Source organism: Dreissena polymorpha, chromosome 16 (assembly GCF_020536995.1).
Source record: "Dreissena polymorpha isolate Duluth1 chromosome 16, UMN_Dpol_1.0, whole genome shotgun sequence".
Classification (NCBI taxonomy): domain Eukaryota; kingdom Metazoa; phylum Mollusca; class Bivalvia; order Myida; family Dreissenidae; genus Dreissena; species Dreissena polymorpha.
The window spans coordinates 46,636,488-46,649,719 of NC_068370.1; the positions used below are offsets into that span (position 1 = coordinate 46,636,488).

The following is a 13,232-nucleotide window of genomic DNA, read 5'->3' on the forward strand; positions in this document are numbered from 1 at the left end:
CACATTAGATATATTTAGTTGTATACCCTAACAATTGATACATATGCATCACGCATATTAACCCATTGAACATTTACCAATAAGGTGTACTCATGGTATCATTTTATTTATAAATAGTCATACATATATATATACATAACTATACAAATAAGTAAAAAAACATCACATGTATATATGCACTATGCAAATGTGTGTGCTTTTGTACAAGATATGTTTATGTGTATGTGTATATAAATAAGTTTAACAAATAACATATTCATATGTGTACTATGCAAATGTGTCTGTTTTTGTACAAGATATGTTCATGTGTATAATGTTATTCATCATGCTCATGATGTATTTTCTATATTATGACAATGTTCTTAGGTCTATCAATGCTATGTAAACGACATAATACCCTTTATATTGCTAACTTATTGGCCAAATAATACAAATATCGTTCATTAGCAACTACTTAATTTACTATGCTACAATGCTATGTAAAAGACATAATACCATTTATATTGCTAACTTATTGGCCAAATAATACAAATATCGTTCATTAGCAACTACTTAATTTACAAAAACTGAAAGCAATTACTTAAATTTGTTTTCCAGAACTTTTTAACTCCAATGAGATTAAAATTGCATAGGAGGATATCTTTTTATTTTTGCATTGTGATCAACCGACAATAAATTGTCAACCGTTTGTTGTCACAAGATAAACCAATTGCAAGACAATAATACAATCGCTTCGTGTGTAACAGTCAACATGCATATATTAAATATTAAGCACAGTACAACAACATTAAACTCACTCGATCCCTTATACATTACCACAAGCAGCGACCTCGATGAGAATTAAATAACAAAGGCATCTTAAAAACCCAGATCAAATAATCTTTGACCCTTTCGTTTTCTAATTCCAAGATTGTTTGATCCTTATATCCTAATCAGTTTTCCATAATCCAAAGCATTGAATCACTTCCATTCTCTTGTTTTATAACAAGATTATGACACAAGTGAGTCATTAACCAATCAAAATAGTCACTATAAGCAATTAACATCAAAATCATTAGCATGTGCATTACCTGCCAAGCTTAGTGTGCATTTGAAAAAACACAGCCCATCATGTTCTCTACCACAGAAAAAATAAATAAAAGTGAACATTTATTTTGCAACCAGCATAAACCAAGAACAGCAACTCGCAGTATGTAAAGGTTTATGCTGTTTGTTCCTCATCAGTACCTAAGTCTTGGAAATGAAGCATTTAAAACTTGAATATATTAAGAAAGGACTTAATTTAAATTGATTTTCTAAAGGACGTCAAATGCGTCAAAGTGCATTTCTGAGAGGTAAAGCGATAAGCACATTAAGAGTGTTTGTTTGTCGCTGCTTTATAGGTGTCCTTCATTTATAAAACCCGATTTATAGGCACGATGTGATCATTTTCTAGACGCATACCAATATGGGTTCATGTGTTCCCCAACGCCATTAAACCGTAAAATAACATGTGGATATTCTATACAGATAAACAGAAGTGTATCAGTTTCTTCATGCAATTGATACCGTATAAAGAAACTCAATTTATTCACTCGATGCTGATTGATTGAGTTTTATTAGGCCATACGATGCAGATTTATTGGGTTTTATTACACTATAATGCAATTAAGACCATATAATCGCATGTGAACGTTAACTGGGCGCAGATAAATAAGGAATCATCCCTGGTTTCACCCGAATTGTACCGGATAAGCACGACGTGGACGTTGTCTGGATGCTTTTTTGGAGGGGGGGAATTAGTTATACAAGGGTTAAAAAAATATATAAAATAAAATACGCGGAGATTTTATGCACGTACATCAATCTAATTAACTTAGTTATTTGATGCAATTACTAGCATTAAAGCACACTCATCAGAAGCCCCCCCCCCCCCCCGGAAGCTCCACGATTAAAGTGATTTTGAAGACTTTGACAACCACTTTTCGAACATGTAAGGCTTTCTTTACTTTCATCAAAGAAACTTCTTATATTGCCAAAATATGCATAGTTTATACGCCGGGCGACAGAGAGTATAAAGTTAAAACATTTAGCGATTGTCTGTGATTAGTGGGAAATGTTGTGTACGAAGAAGAAGAAAAAAAAATGAGTTTAAATAGGTGATTGAGATCTAGGTAAGTGTGAAACATCAAATGATTTGACTTTACTTAGAAGATTTTAGGGGGGGGGGGGGGCGTGCGCTTAATTTGTTGACTCGACTCAGATTGATACGCTTAATTTGTTGACTCGACTCAGATTGATAGGGTTCTAAATGCTCTATAATGCACGTACGACCGTATGTAAATGTTACTGGGCGCAGATTATCGTTAACCATAATTTTTAAACACGAATATAACCGTTTACGCGGGATATAAAAAACGTTGTCTGGACGCAGAATAATCGGCGCTCATTAGTTCACTAACACCATGTATTCGCGCAGATAGTCCATAGATAGAAGTCAATGAGTTATCCCATGCATATCCCAAGCTCACTCAATTTTGGGACGCATATATTTATAGGGTTCAACTAAGGCATAATGGAAGTATATAAGCGCATGTCATGTAAACTGAGCACAGATCATTAGATACCAATAATTTATAATCCCGATTTTAACGTACATTATAAGCACGATGCGAACGTTATCTGGATAAAGATTTATAGGCGCCCATTACTTCACCAACGCTTTAACACCCGTATAAAAACTTGCGAAGAGACGCATAGACGCTGGTAAATAGAAGTTACAGGATCTTCACTATAAATATGTATTCTGAACTCCTAATAGTGTGCCTGTCTGTATCTAATGCTGTTTGCTGAGCTCCACATGATGTGCATGTGTGCATCTAAAGCATCAAATTTGTTCACGCAGACAACTAGGGCTTTATAAGACTCGTAATTCATACTAGCCGATCCTAGTGCACAATCAGCACTATAAATCTGTATTCCAAATTTAATATGTTTATTCACAATATTTTCACTATAGAGATATAACTACTTATCATTATCAAAGTAACAAGTTTTATTTTATACTTTTAAAATCCAATGAAAATAGAATGAAAAAAATCATTGTCGTAAATGTTGCTGCAAAGGCGTTGTATTTCCTTATTTTTTTGCCAAATAGTTTTCCTTCCAAAACTGACACGACCGTATATCCCACAAGGTTGAATACAGGCTAGTATATTCCATAAGGTGTTATACCGTCAATGTCGCGTTGAAAATAGGATAAAAAAATTAGTACACACATATATGTACAAAACAGTTATTTACCAATAATAGTATTATTATTTTACTGTCTCAATTTTTATATTAAGTTATATAATTTATTGAATTTTTATAAACCTGTATCTCTGTTTGCTTGACTTATCAACTGTGATGCTATTTTAAATTATATGTTTGCTATTTCGTATGCCATAAGCGGATACAACTTATTTTATGTGTAATATAATTATGCTTTATGTACCATGTTTTACAAATTATTAAAATATTTAAAAAAATTAATAAAATGAATGAAAATAGTTCGGCGATTGCTATAAGGAACTCTGATTTTTAATGGGTAAACTTTATTTTACAAATTAGTTTGGGAAGTATTCGTTGATTTTGAGTATTTATGTTACTTTTAGCTTTTTCCTGCAAGTTACTTTGTTTTTCGCGGATTGTTGTGTGTGCAATAGTCGCGTTAGTTAAAAGGTACACGTAGGTGGATTGATTTATAAATAATTATTTTATTACTGGTTTATTAATAATTTTAAGTTAAATGCATATTAACGGATACTACTATCTATTGTTTAATTTAAAATATACATATCCAAAACCGATTTAATAAAAACTCTCTTCGGTGTAATGGATCAATGATGTTTGTTTTCAAACCTACGTTGTAATTAAAGAAGAGTTTACAAAATTAGTCTGTTTAATGTATTTTATAATTAATTACCATTTCATAATTGGTATTTGATGCATTCAGGGTGAGGTTTTATGTTGGTCGTTTGGTTGTTGCTGTCTTCAGAAATCTCATTCGACCAATTTCAATATTTATATGACGGCGGATTTAACATCGCATGCGAAAAAACGTAAAAATGATATGTGTGTGCTTAAACTAACTCCAATTCTAATAGGGTCCGATTACGAAACAGCATACTTTCAAATCATTGTTTTGCCTTTCCTTTAAAACAGATTGTAGAAGCCTAGTATCTTTTTAAAGATGAATATTTTGTCTTTCGAAAATTGGAATAGAACAGAGTTAGCATTTTGGTTCTTAGCAAATTCTATTCGGCACGTTGGTTATTTACAGGAAGCAGATCCCGGATCCGTTTATTTAAGACTTGTGTAAAAGAAAATATGGCTGTTTGTTTAAACCGCATTCAAAGCACGCTGCAGAATGTGTGCATTTTATTATTGTGCTATGATATAATAGCGTTTGCACACAGAGGGTTAGAAAGGAGCTAGCTTTCTTGTCTACAACCTGCTAAATCTTGCCATCGCTGCGGTGGTTATGATGTTTTTATTCGGACCACAGTGGTACTGGCGCCATCCTTGGATTCGGCTGCTCCCAAGTACTTGAAGACGGTCACTTATGATATTTTTATTCGGACCACAGCGGTACTGATGCCATCCTTGGATTCGGCTGCTCCCAAGAACTTGAAGATGGTCACTTCTTCCAGCTTCTCATCATGGTGATGTATGCACTGGTGTTGTTCGTACTGTTAACCATGATCTTCGACCCTTCCGTGCTAACCTATATTCCGTATGCTCCTACTCTTTCAGATAATAGTAGTCTGTCGGTGAGGCCTTGGAGTTGATTGTTGGTGCCCCCGATGTGGTCAATATCATAAGCTTATCTCAAGTTTTAGATGAGTCTACCAACGTTGGGAATTGAGGAGTGGTGGTCTTGGATGGTCATCCGCATCTTCCCAAAGAAAAAGTTTAAGAAGGACGGGGAAGAGCAAAAATCCCGGACGGACGCCAACTTAAATCCTAAAGAAGTCACCCAACTGTCTATTGAGAAGTACTGCGTTGCTTGCGTTTCCGAAGTGTTCTTGCATGACTTGCAACAGCGTTTCGTCAAGGTCGAATCCTCCCAGAATCTTCCATGGTCAATCATGACATCCGCCTTCGAAACATTTCTTTAAGTCTATTTATTTGTAAGAGCTCACGTAGGTGTTGCAGGTGTTTTTCAATTATGACTCTTTAGTTGAAGATTTGTGCTCTGCCATGCTCTTAATCCAGACTGCTCTTCCGCCAGCAATTCCTCGGCCTTCCTTTTCAAGTGGTTGAGGATGATGTGAAGTTGACTTTGCCGGGATATCTGATGAGGCTGGTGGTGCTGTAATTCAGACACAGCTTGATATTGCCCCTTTTCGGTAGGATGATGACGGGGTTCGCTCCTTGGGCAACTTATTTTCCTTCAAGATATCTGCCAAAGTCCCGTCATTTATTCAGTCTTTGCCTCGGAACCGTGCTTAATCAGCTCAGACGGGACATTGTGCACTCCGGTAGATTTTCATTCCTTAAGCCTGCTCACTGCCTCCTCCAACCCTTCCTTAAGTAAGTACGGAATTTTGTCATCCGCTTCTTGACAGCGATAGTTCTTTAGGAGACTGGAGTCAAGTGGGTAGTTAAAGTGGTCTTTGAAGTATTAAGTCATCATGTTCAGGACTGCGGCACTCTCGTTCAGACGGTTCTCGTCCGCGTTTGCTATAACAAATGCCTTGGGCTGACAGTTCTTTGTGGAGGACTTGAGGCATTCTTACTGCAACCTGTGGTAATCTCTTTGCCAATGGTATTACAATGTTCCTCAATCCACGACTCCTTGGTCTCATTCATCTTCTTTCTCACCTCCCTGTTCGCGTTCTGGTACTGTGTCATAGAGTCCATTGGTTGAGCCATTATGAAATTAATATCTTGCACGCCGTATATCTTTAAAAAAAAGAAAGTTCTTGTTTCAAAATCAGATTCATATTGTCATATAAGTAGGGAGAGTGTATTGTTTTAAGTAATATCGGTGGACAATATTCATTGATTCTTGAATAACAAATGCGCTTTTGACTGATTAACATGGCAGATTAATGGATAGATAAACCCACATTTGTATTAATATTAAGTTAATGATCTGAATGTATATCATAATAGAATTGGTGTATAGTATTGTAAGCTCAACTCATTATGAAAATACAATGCAAATATTGTATAGATATAGAATAAATTTTATCTAATAATAATAATAATTTAAAATGTTTGTTAACTGCAGATGGCTAAAGAAGCGTTGGAAAGATATTAACAGGCGTTGTGCGGCCTCAAAGCAACACCAAACTACCAAGACAACACTCTTGCATAAGACTGTTCTGTACTTGTTAAACCACAGACTACAAGTAAATAAATACTAAATGTATATAATTCTAAATTTTGTTTTGGTGCACGTTTTTACGCTGAAAATCCGTTTTATTGAGTATTTGCCTATTTCCGATTCAATGTTCTTCTATAAATCAACAGCAGTCCTACTGATTCAAGCGAACGTAGGATTAATGCCTTCGAATAACTAGTGTCTCCGACTGCTGCTGCGTATCTCCTGTATGGAGCACGAACCAACGGAAACATCCGGAACATGACAACACTTGTAGGTCCACAAGAACCCATAATGGTCTCATTTGCTTCTACGCAAAACAATTGTCCTCGACAAAAGAGGAGAAGAAAGCAAAGAAACATAACTCCGCGTTGTTATACAATGTTTTATCAATTAGAATTACGTAGTGTTCAGTAGTTTAAAGTTGAGAAAACGTACGCAAAGCTCATGTACTTGTGGCGTAATGAATTTATATGTAAGACTGGACAGTTTCTATTGTTTGTTGCAGTACAAATAGTGTATATTTCGTGTTATTAAAAGTTACATAAAACTAAGAGAGAAATCATCAATTGTTATTCTTCTCTGATTGCACTATATAAACTTGTTCTGGACGATTGAAATGTCATCGATAAATGTTTGTAAAATCATCTCATTTGCATAAGCAATAATTCTTTTTATATAATTTACAATTATGGTCGTTGTATTGAAATTGTTTATTCGAAATTTATTTCCGTTCAATAGTGATTTAGCATGCCGAAAAATAAGTCATCCTCTTTAACAAAAGTTTCTTCCACGGTGCTCTACTAATTGTATAGTGTTCACATGTTTAACATTTACAGTTCGTCTTTAGAACATGGAAGGGCTATTCGTTTATTTTCATAATGCCACGAATTATTTTAATAACACTTCTTGGTAGCATTTCCATCCATGAACTGAACATTTGCTGCGGGCATACGTTTTGCTTGATTGTCTGAGGTTGATGACACAATTTATGGTACAATAGACGCGCACATTCTTAGCAGTCAACGGTCACGGTTACATTTTAAATCATAATCAAAGGTTCACTAGACACGATTACTGACAGTGATTAACATCCCGACCCCGCGTCTTCACAACAGTACGTGTTTTATTTCGATCTTCGATGTCAAAGTATGACCTTCACTTTATGTGACATATATTTTGAGAAGGACTAACTTTTATTCAAGATGGATGCCAATCACTTGGAATTTTGAAATGATTCAAGTATCTTGCAAATGCAAATGTATTGAATATAGAGACATTCAATATGCTTTTGCTTAATATATTTTGGATATTCTATGAAAAGTGTTAAGGAGCATAGATAAAATTTATTTACTAATATTTACTATTTCACAAGCATATTTCAAATCATACTCAAGACCAAGAAATACACTCATATTGATATGACATATCGCATTGCCAAAAGCGGAAGTTCAACTATGTAATAATCTTCATCGTCTTTTCAAAACATAACGGAAGACGTTATACAATCAAATGTTTATCACAGATTTGAATCACATGAGATACATTGTATAAATAACACTATGTATATGTACAATGCTTATACATTGTGTATATAGTTTTACAATCAACAATACATTTTCCCAACCACCAGATCACACGAAAACATATAATATGCAAACTTAAGAGTGGGAAATTATGAAAATAAATTGATGAAAGAAAGTAGCTCAAGGATTGTATTAGGACCTGTGGTGCTTTTTCCTGAATATAATGATTTAAGGTATGATATGATATTAAAATGTATTAGAATGGTTGAAGAAACCTCAAAACATGAATAATATTAAACATGATCAATATTTCGTCTTAAACAAGGGCTGTTTGTAAAACATGCATGCCCCCCATATGGGCTCTCTGTTGTAGTGACAGCCATTATGTGAATATGTTTTTTGTCACTGTGACCTTGACCTTTGACCTAGTGACCTGAAAATCAATAGTGGTCATCTTCCAGTCATGATCAATGTACCTATGAAGTTTCATGATCCAAGCCATAAGCGTTCTTGAGTTTTCATCCGGAAACCATTTTACTATTTCTGGTCACTGAGACCTTGACCTTTGATCTAGCGACCTGAAAATCAATAGGGGTCATCTGCGAGTCAGGATCAATGTACCTATAAAGTTTCATGATCCTAGGCATAAGCGTTCTTGAGTTATCATCCGGAAACCATTTTACTATTTCGGGTCACTGTGACTTTGACCTAGTGACCTGAAAATCAATAGGGTCATCTGCGAGTCATGATCAATCTACCTATCAAGTTTCATGATCCTAGGCCTAAGCGTTCTTGAGTTATTATCCGGAAACCATTTTACTATTTCGGGTCACCGTGACCTTGACCTTTGACCTAGTGACCTCAAAATCAATAGGGGTCATCTGCGAGTCATGATCGATGTACCTATGAAGTTTCATGATCCTAGGCCCAAGCGTTCTTGAGTTATCATCCGGAAACCACCTGGTGTACGGACCGACCAACAGTCCGACAGACCGACCGACAGACAGACAGACCGACAGACCGACATGTGCAAAGCAATATACCCCCTCTTCTTTGAAGGGGGGCATAAATATGTTTTAAGTAAAAACCGACATTAACATTAAAGTTATGTTTAATCATACTAATCTTAATGAAGCACTAAATATTTTATTATATTCATTGAATAGATGGAGAATACCAGTAAATTCCAGTTTGATCATTTAATTCAAGCTCTAGTAATATTATGAACTTTGAATATTTCACTCTGGCTTGGTTTCAAGTTTTTTTGCGACATTTCAAAATATATTTTGTAAGCTAAAGTTATAATAACAATCACTTTGTTAAACAGTCGAAAATAAATAGAGGATAACTGATGAATTTGGTGGTATATCTATTCTTATTCAAGAAGATAAAATAACATTGTTTCTATATCACGAGTGAATTTAAGTCAATATTTCTTTGTATGTTATGCTTACAAATGATTTTTTCTGAAATAATGACGTCGTAACGTTAAGAACGTCATTTCACAGTTTTTGTATATATAGTTTATAGGAAATTGTGTATTCTTGAATCCGAAAGTTAAGCTTCATTTAATTAACGTTCATTTTATTGACGTATATTTTCCCGCAATTAAATGTACGTTAAGTTAATGGCGTAACATCCGCTTTCCGTTAATATTTGTGTTATCCTGATGAAAGCGTAAGCCAAAACGTTGATAAAAAAAGGAAAGAAAAATATATGTTTTTGTTTGATTTATCATACTACAGTACAACTGAGAAATTATCGATAGTTTTCCCAGTTAATATAAACTGTTTGAAACAGTGTATTATATGTTTTAATTCACTGATATTTCTCTATAAACCACCGGAAAGCATAAAATAAATAAATATTACAGCGTTAATCAACGTGTTTGCAATCAAAATGAATGTCATGTAATGACGCTCGATCAAATTTCGTGTATGATAAAAATTATGATAAAAATTCATCCCCCAATACCTTGATTTAAAAAGAAACTTCGCTGATTTCAGAGTACGATCGTATTATCATTTCATTTGCGGTCATTTAGAAAAATATTTCAACTTGTATTATATGGTTTATATGACTACCCATGAAATAATTATACTATGTTACACTGACATATACAAATAGCCTCTATATTAAATATCTTAATGTCTAACATGTGTCCAATAGAACATGTTTATTTATATTTTTTACAGAACTTTATGTTGAATAACGATCATCAAACGGTCAGTAGTGAGCAGTGGAAAAGTATCACAATAATCGTTATAAATATAACAAAACAATTGGGTATCACTGTAGATGTATACAAGACACCAATCACAGTATAAAACAACAGGCTGTGACAAATATGAGGTATTGTTAACAAGAATCAAAGACATTAATTAAAATTGTATAGTTTCACAGTTTGGCCGACATAAAAATTTTAAAATACATTGTTTATTGAAACATTGAATAAAAAATTATTATTTGAAAATCACATTCAATTAAAAAAAATTGATGGGAATGAATTTTATAAATGCTACTTTGTAAACAAAATTGTTACTTTTTTCAAACACAAATGAGTATTGTTTTGTTTTGTTTTTCAAACCAAAAAGTTAAATAAAAAGTTTATTTTATACTATTACGTATCTCTGTTGTAATTGTTCAATACTAGAGAAGTGTTATTTTTTTAATACCCATTTGTTTTTACAGCCCCATATTGGTAAGCCATAAGTGAACAGCGGACTTCAATGCATCATAAGTACACTTTGTAAATATGCAACATTCAGTGGTATACATTCTTCTTTTTCAGTTAAATGTTTGCATGCACACAATATAGTTTGTCAATTATGTTTGATAATAAAAAGTGGGTTGTGATAACACTTGAACTGTGATTGCATTGAAACTTAAAAATATTACTAACACTGACAATAACGTATAGGTAGATTATTCAGAAATGATATTAAGCATAATGTGTCTGTTGTCACCTTAGTCTTTATTGTTCATAATTTATAACAAAGTCATAATATTTAGTTTTTACAGTACACAATTTTGAAGTACATTAACTATTTAAAGGCTTTAGTATGTAACAGTAGATAAATGTTACACTGATTTCAACTTGATAATGTTAAGTGTATAAAATGAAAAACAAAAAAATAAAAAGTAAAAGTACAGCTTACAATTTCAAAGATTAAAGCATACATAAATTGATGGCACTAACATTTCAAAACTCAGAAAAACAAGAACAAATGTTAAGCACATGTATAACATATACCTTTCAATAATGTGTTCCTTAAATTATGTAAAAATAACATCAGATCTAACTTTTTTTATCAAATATACAATAAAGCAGAATAACACAAAAGATGAAAACACATATTAACCAATATATATCTGAAAAAAAATCAGCAACAATTTCAAAACAAAACACAAAAACTGAACACAAGTGCAACATATAACTGTGCAAAATGAATAAAATATATAAAATACAACAACTTAAATTTGTACCTCATAACTAAAGCAATGAGTGTTTGTTTTTAACTAAAAAAAATAAATGTAACCATGTTTTAACAACATTTAATGTTTAATTTTGATTCGTACATATTTTTGGGATCCAGACATATTCAAATAAAGTACCAATGAGAACTTCAAGTTAAACAAAAAAACACAACCAGAATGATTAATAAAATCAAACTCTTTTTACAAACACAAGAGATGGGTAATAAAAATATACCATTCCCTATTGTTAAAGTATCAACATATTTCTGTATTTCACAACATGTTATTTTGTATAAAAAATATATCTTGTAAAACAGGTATTCCATTAAATGTCTTATGCAGCTAGAATTAAAAATCTATACATACATCTTAACAATAAGTGTCAATGACAAACAATTGTCTAAATTTAACTAATTATACTACTGATATCACTAGATTTTACACGAGGGTTGTGTGACAATTTCACACTGCGATCTGTGCCTCAACTGTGAGTCACTGCCGATTCAACAATATAGTCCAGTTACAGTACTTGATAGGTAAACCATAACAATAGTAATGTTCTTATAAACTAAAGAGTAATTTTTAAACTCATTTTGAAGTTACACTTGATACCCTTTTCTCCGTAACCATGTTTTCCGCTTCAAATCTCAGTGCTTAAATGTCTTAGCAAACTATACGTAAACGAAACGTGATTATTATTTAATACGTTTTGTTGAATAAATTTTATTTAAAATTTCAGAAGATAACATGTGTTGTCTAGCCATTAATAAAAATCTATCATCGTTATTTTTTCTAAAGCTGACAACACAAAGTTCATGTCAACATGTGCTTGTATTAATTTCAAAAATAAATACTGGTTACTCTTTATAGTTATTGGCACATATTTGGTAGATTCTTAATGTTTTTTTCAAAAGAACATTGTTAAGCTCTTATAAATATCAAAAATAAGTTGTTAGTTTAAATATTCAAAATAAGGATATCCTTTACCATAATTTTGTTCTGTAAGGAATTGAAGCTAAGCTTCCAGAAAATCTGTTTAAGGTTCAGTTTCAAACAAATTGATTACTGAATCAACTTGCACTGTTGGCCATCCACAGACTTCCATGGATATATATGCACATTTTCATCAGTAGGTGTGTCCTTCTTTTGCCTATTTTTCTATGTTCCCTTCTTCATACAGTTTGTACACCAGCTGAAAAGATGTGAATACATTATCATAACTTGTGTCAGATATTGTACAATCAAATAATAGAATGAGACTTCACAGAAAGTTAAAAAAAATGGATATACATCTTTTACCTTAAATAAATTACAATCGAATAAACTAGCTTTTTTTAAGTTGAACTTCACTAGTACTTTAATTTTTCAGAGTTTAGTATAGGTAAAAGTTGAATATAGTTGCCAGCATTCTCTAGAGTAACTGGTCATATCACTATATATTATCAAAGCTAAATTAATATTAAGATTTACATTAAAACAATAACAAGGGACAAAATTGTCACAAAACCAGGTTTTCATTGTGAAAAAAAAATCTGATAAAGGGAGAAAACTCAAACTGAACTTTTGAAATGACCAAAAAAAATTAACCCCCTTTGTAAGTTTTTTTTTTTTTTTTAATCTATTTTTAGTCGTGGCGACCTTGACATTGGAGATATTGACGTGATTCTTTCGTGGGACACACCGTCCCATGATGGTGAACAAATGTGCCAAATGATTTTAAAATCTCACAATGAATGACATAGTTATGGCCAGGACAAGCTCATTTATGGCCATTTTTGACCTTTGAACTCAAAGTGTGACCTTGACCTTGGAGATATCGACGTAATTATTTCGCGCGACACACCGTCCAATGATGGTGAACAAATGTGCCAAATGAT

At 33.0% G+C, this 13,232-nt stretch overlaps 1 protein-coding gene across 7 annotated transcripts in view; it reads right to left on the reverse strand.

The window, feature by feature from the left end:
- Window positions 1-9,595: 9,595 nt before the first annotated feature.
- The window catches only part of LOC127862678 (uncharacterized), an 89,653-nt gene continuing 86,016 nt past the window's right edge, over window positions 9,596-13,232 (reverse strand). For all 7 annotated transcript variants that reach the window (XM_052401917.1, XM_052401916.1, XM_052401914.1 and 4 more), the window contains one exon: window positions 9,596-12,547. In XM_052401917.1, the coding sequence (XP_052257877.1) occupies window positions 12,506-12,547 (42 nt within the window). In that variant the 3' untranslated portion in view covers window positions 9,596-12,505. The remainder of the gene's footprint in view (window positions 12,548-13,232) is intronic.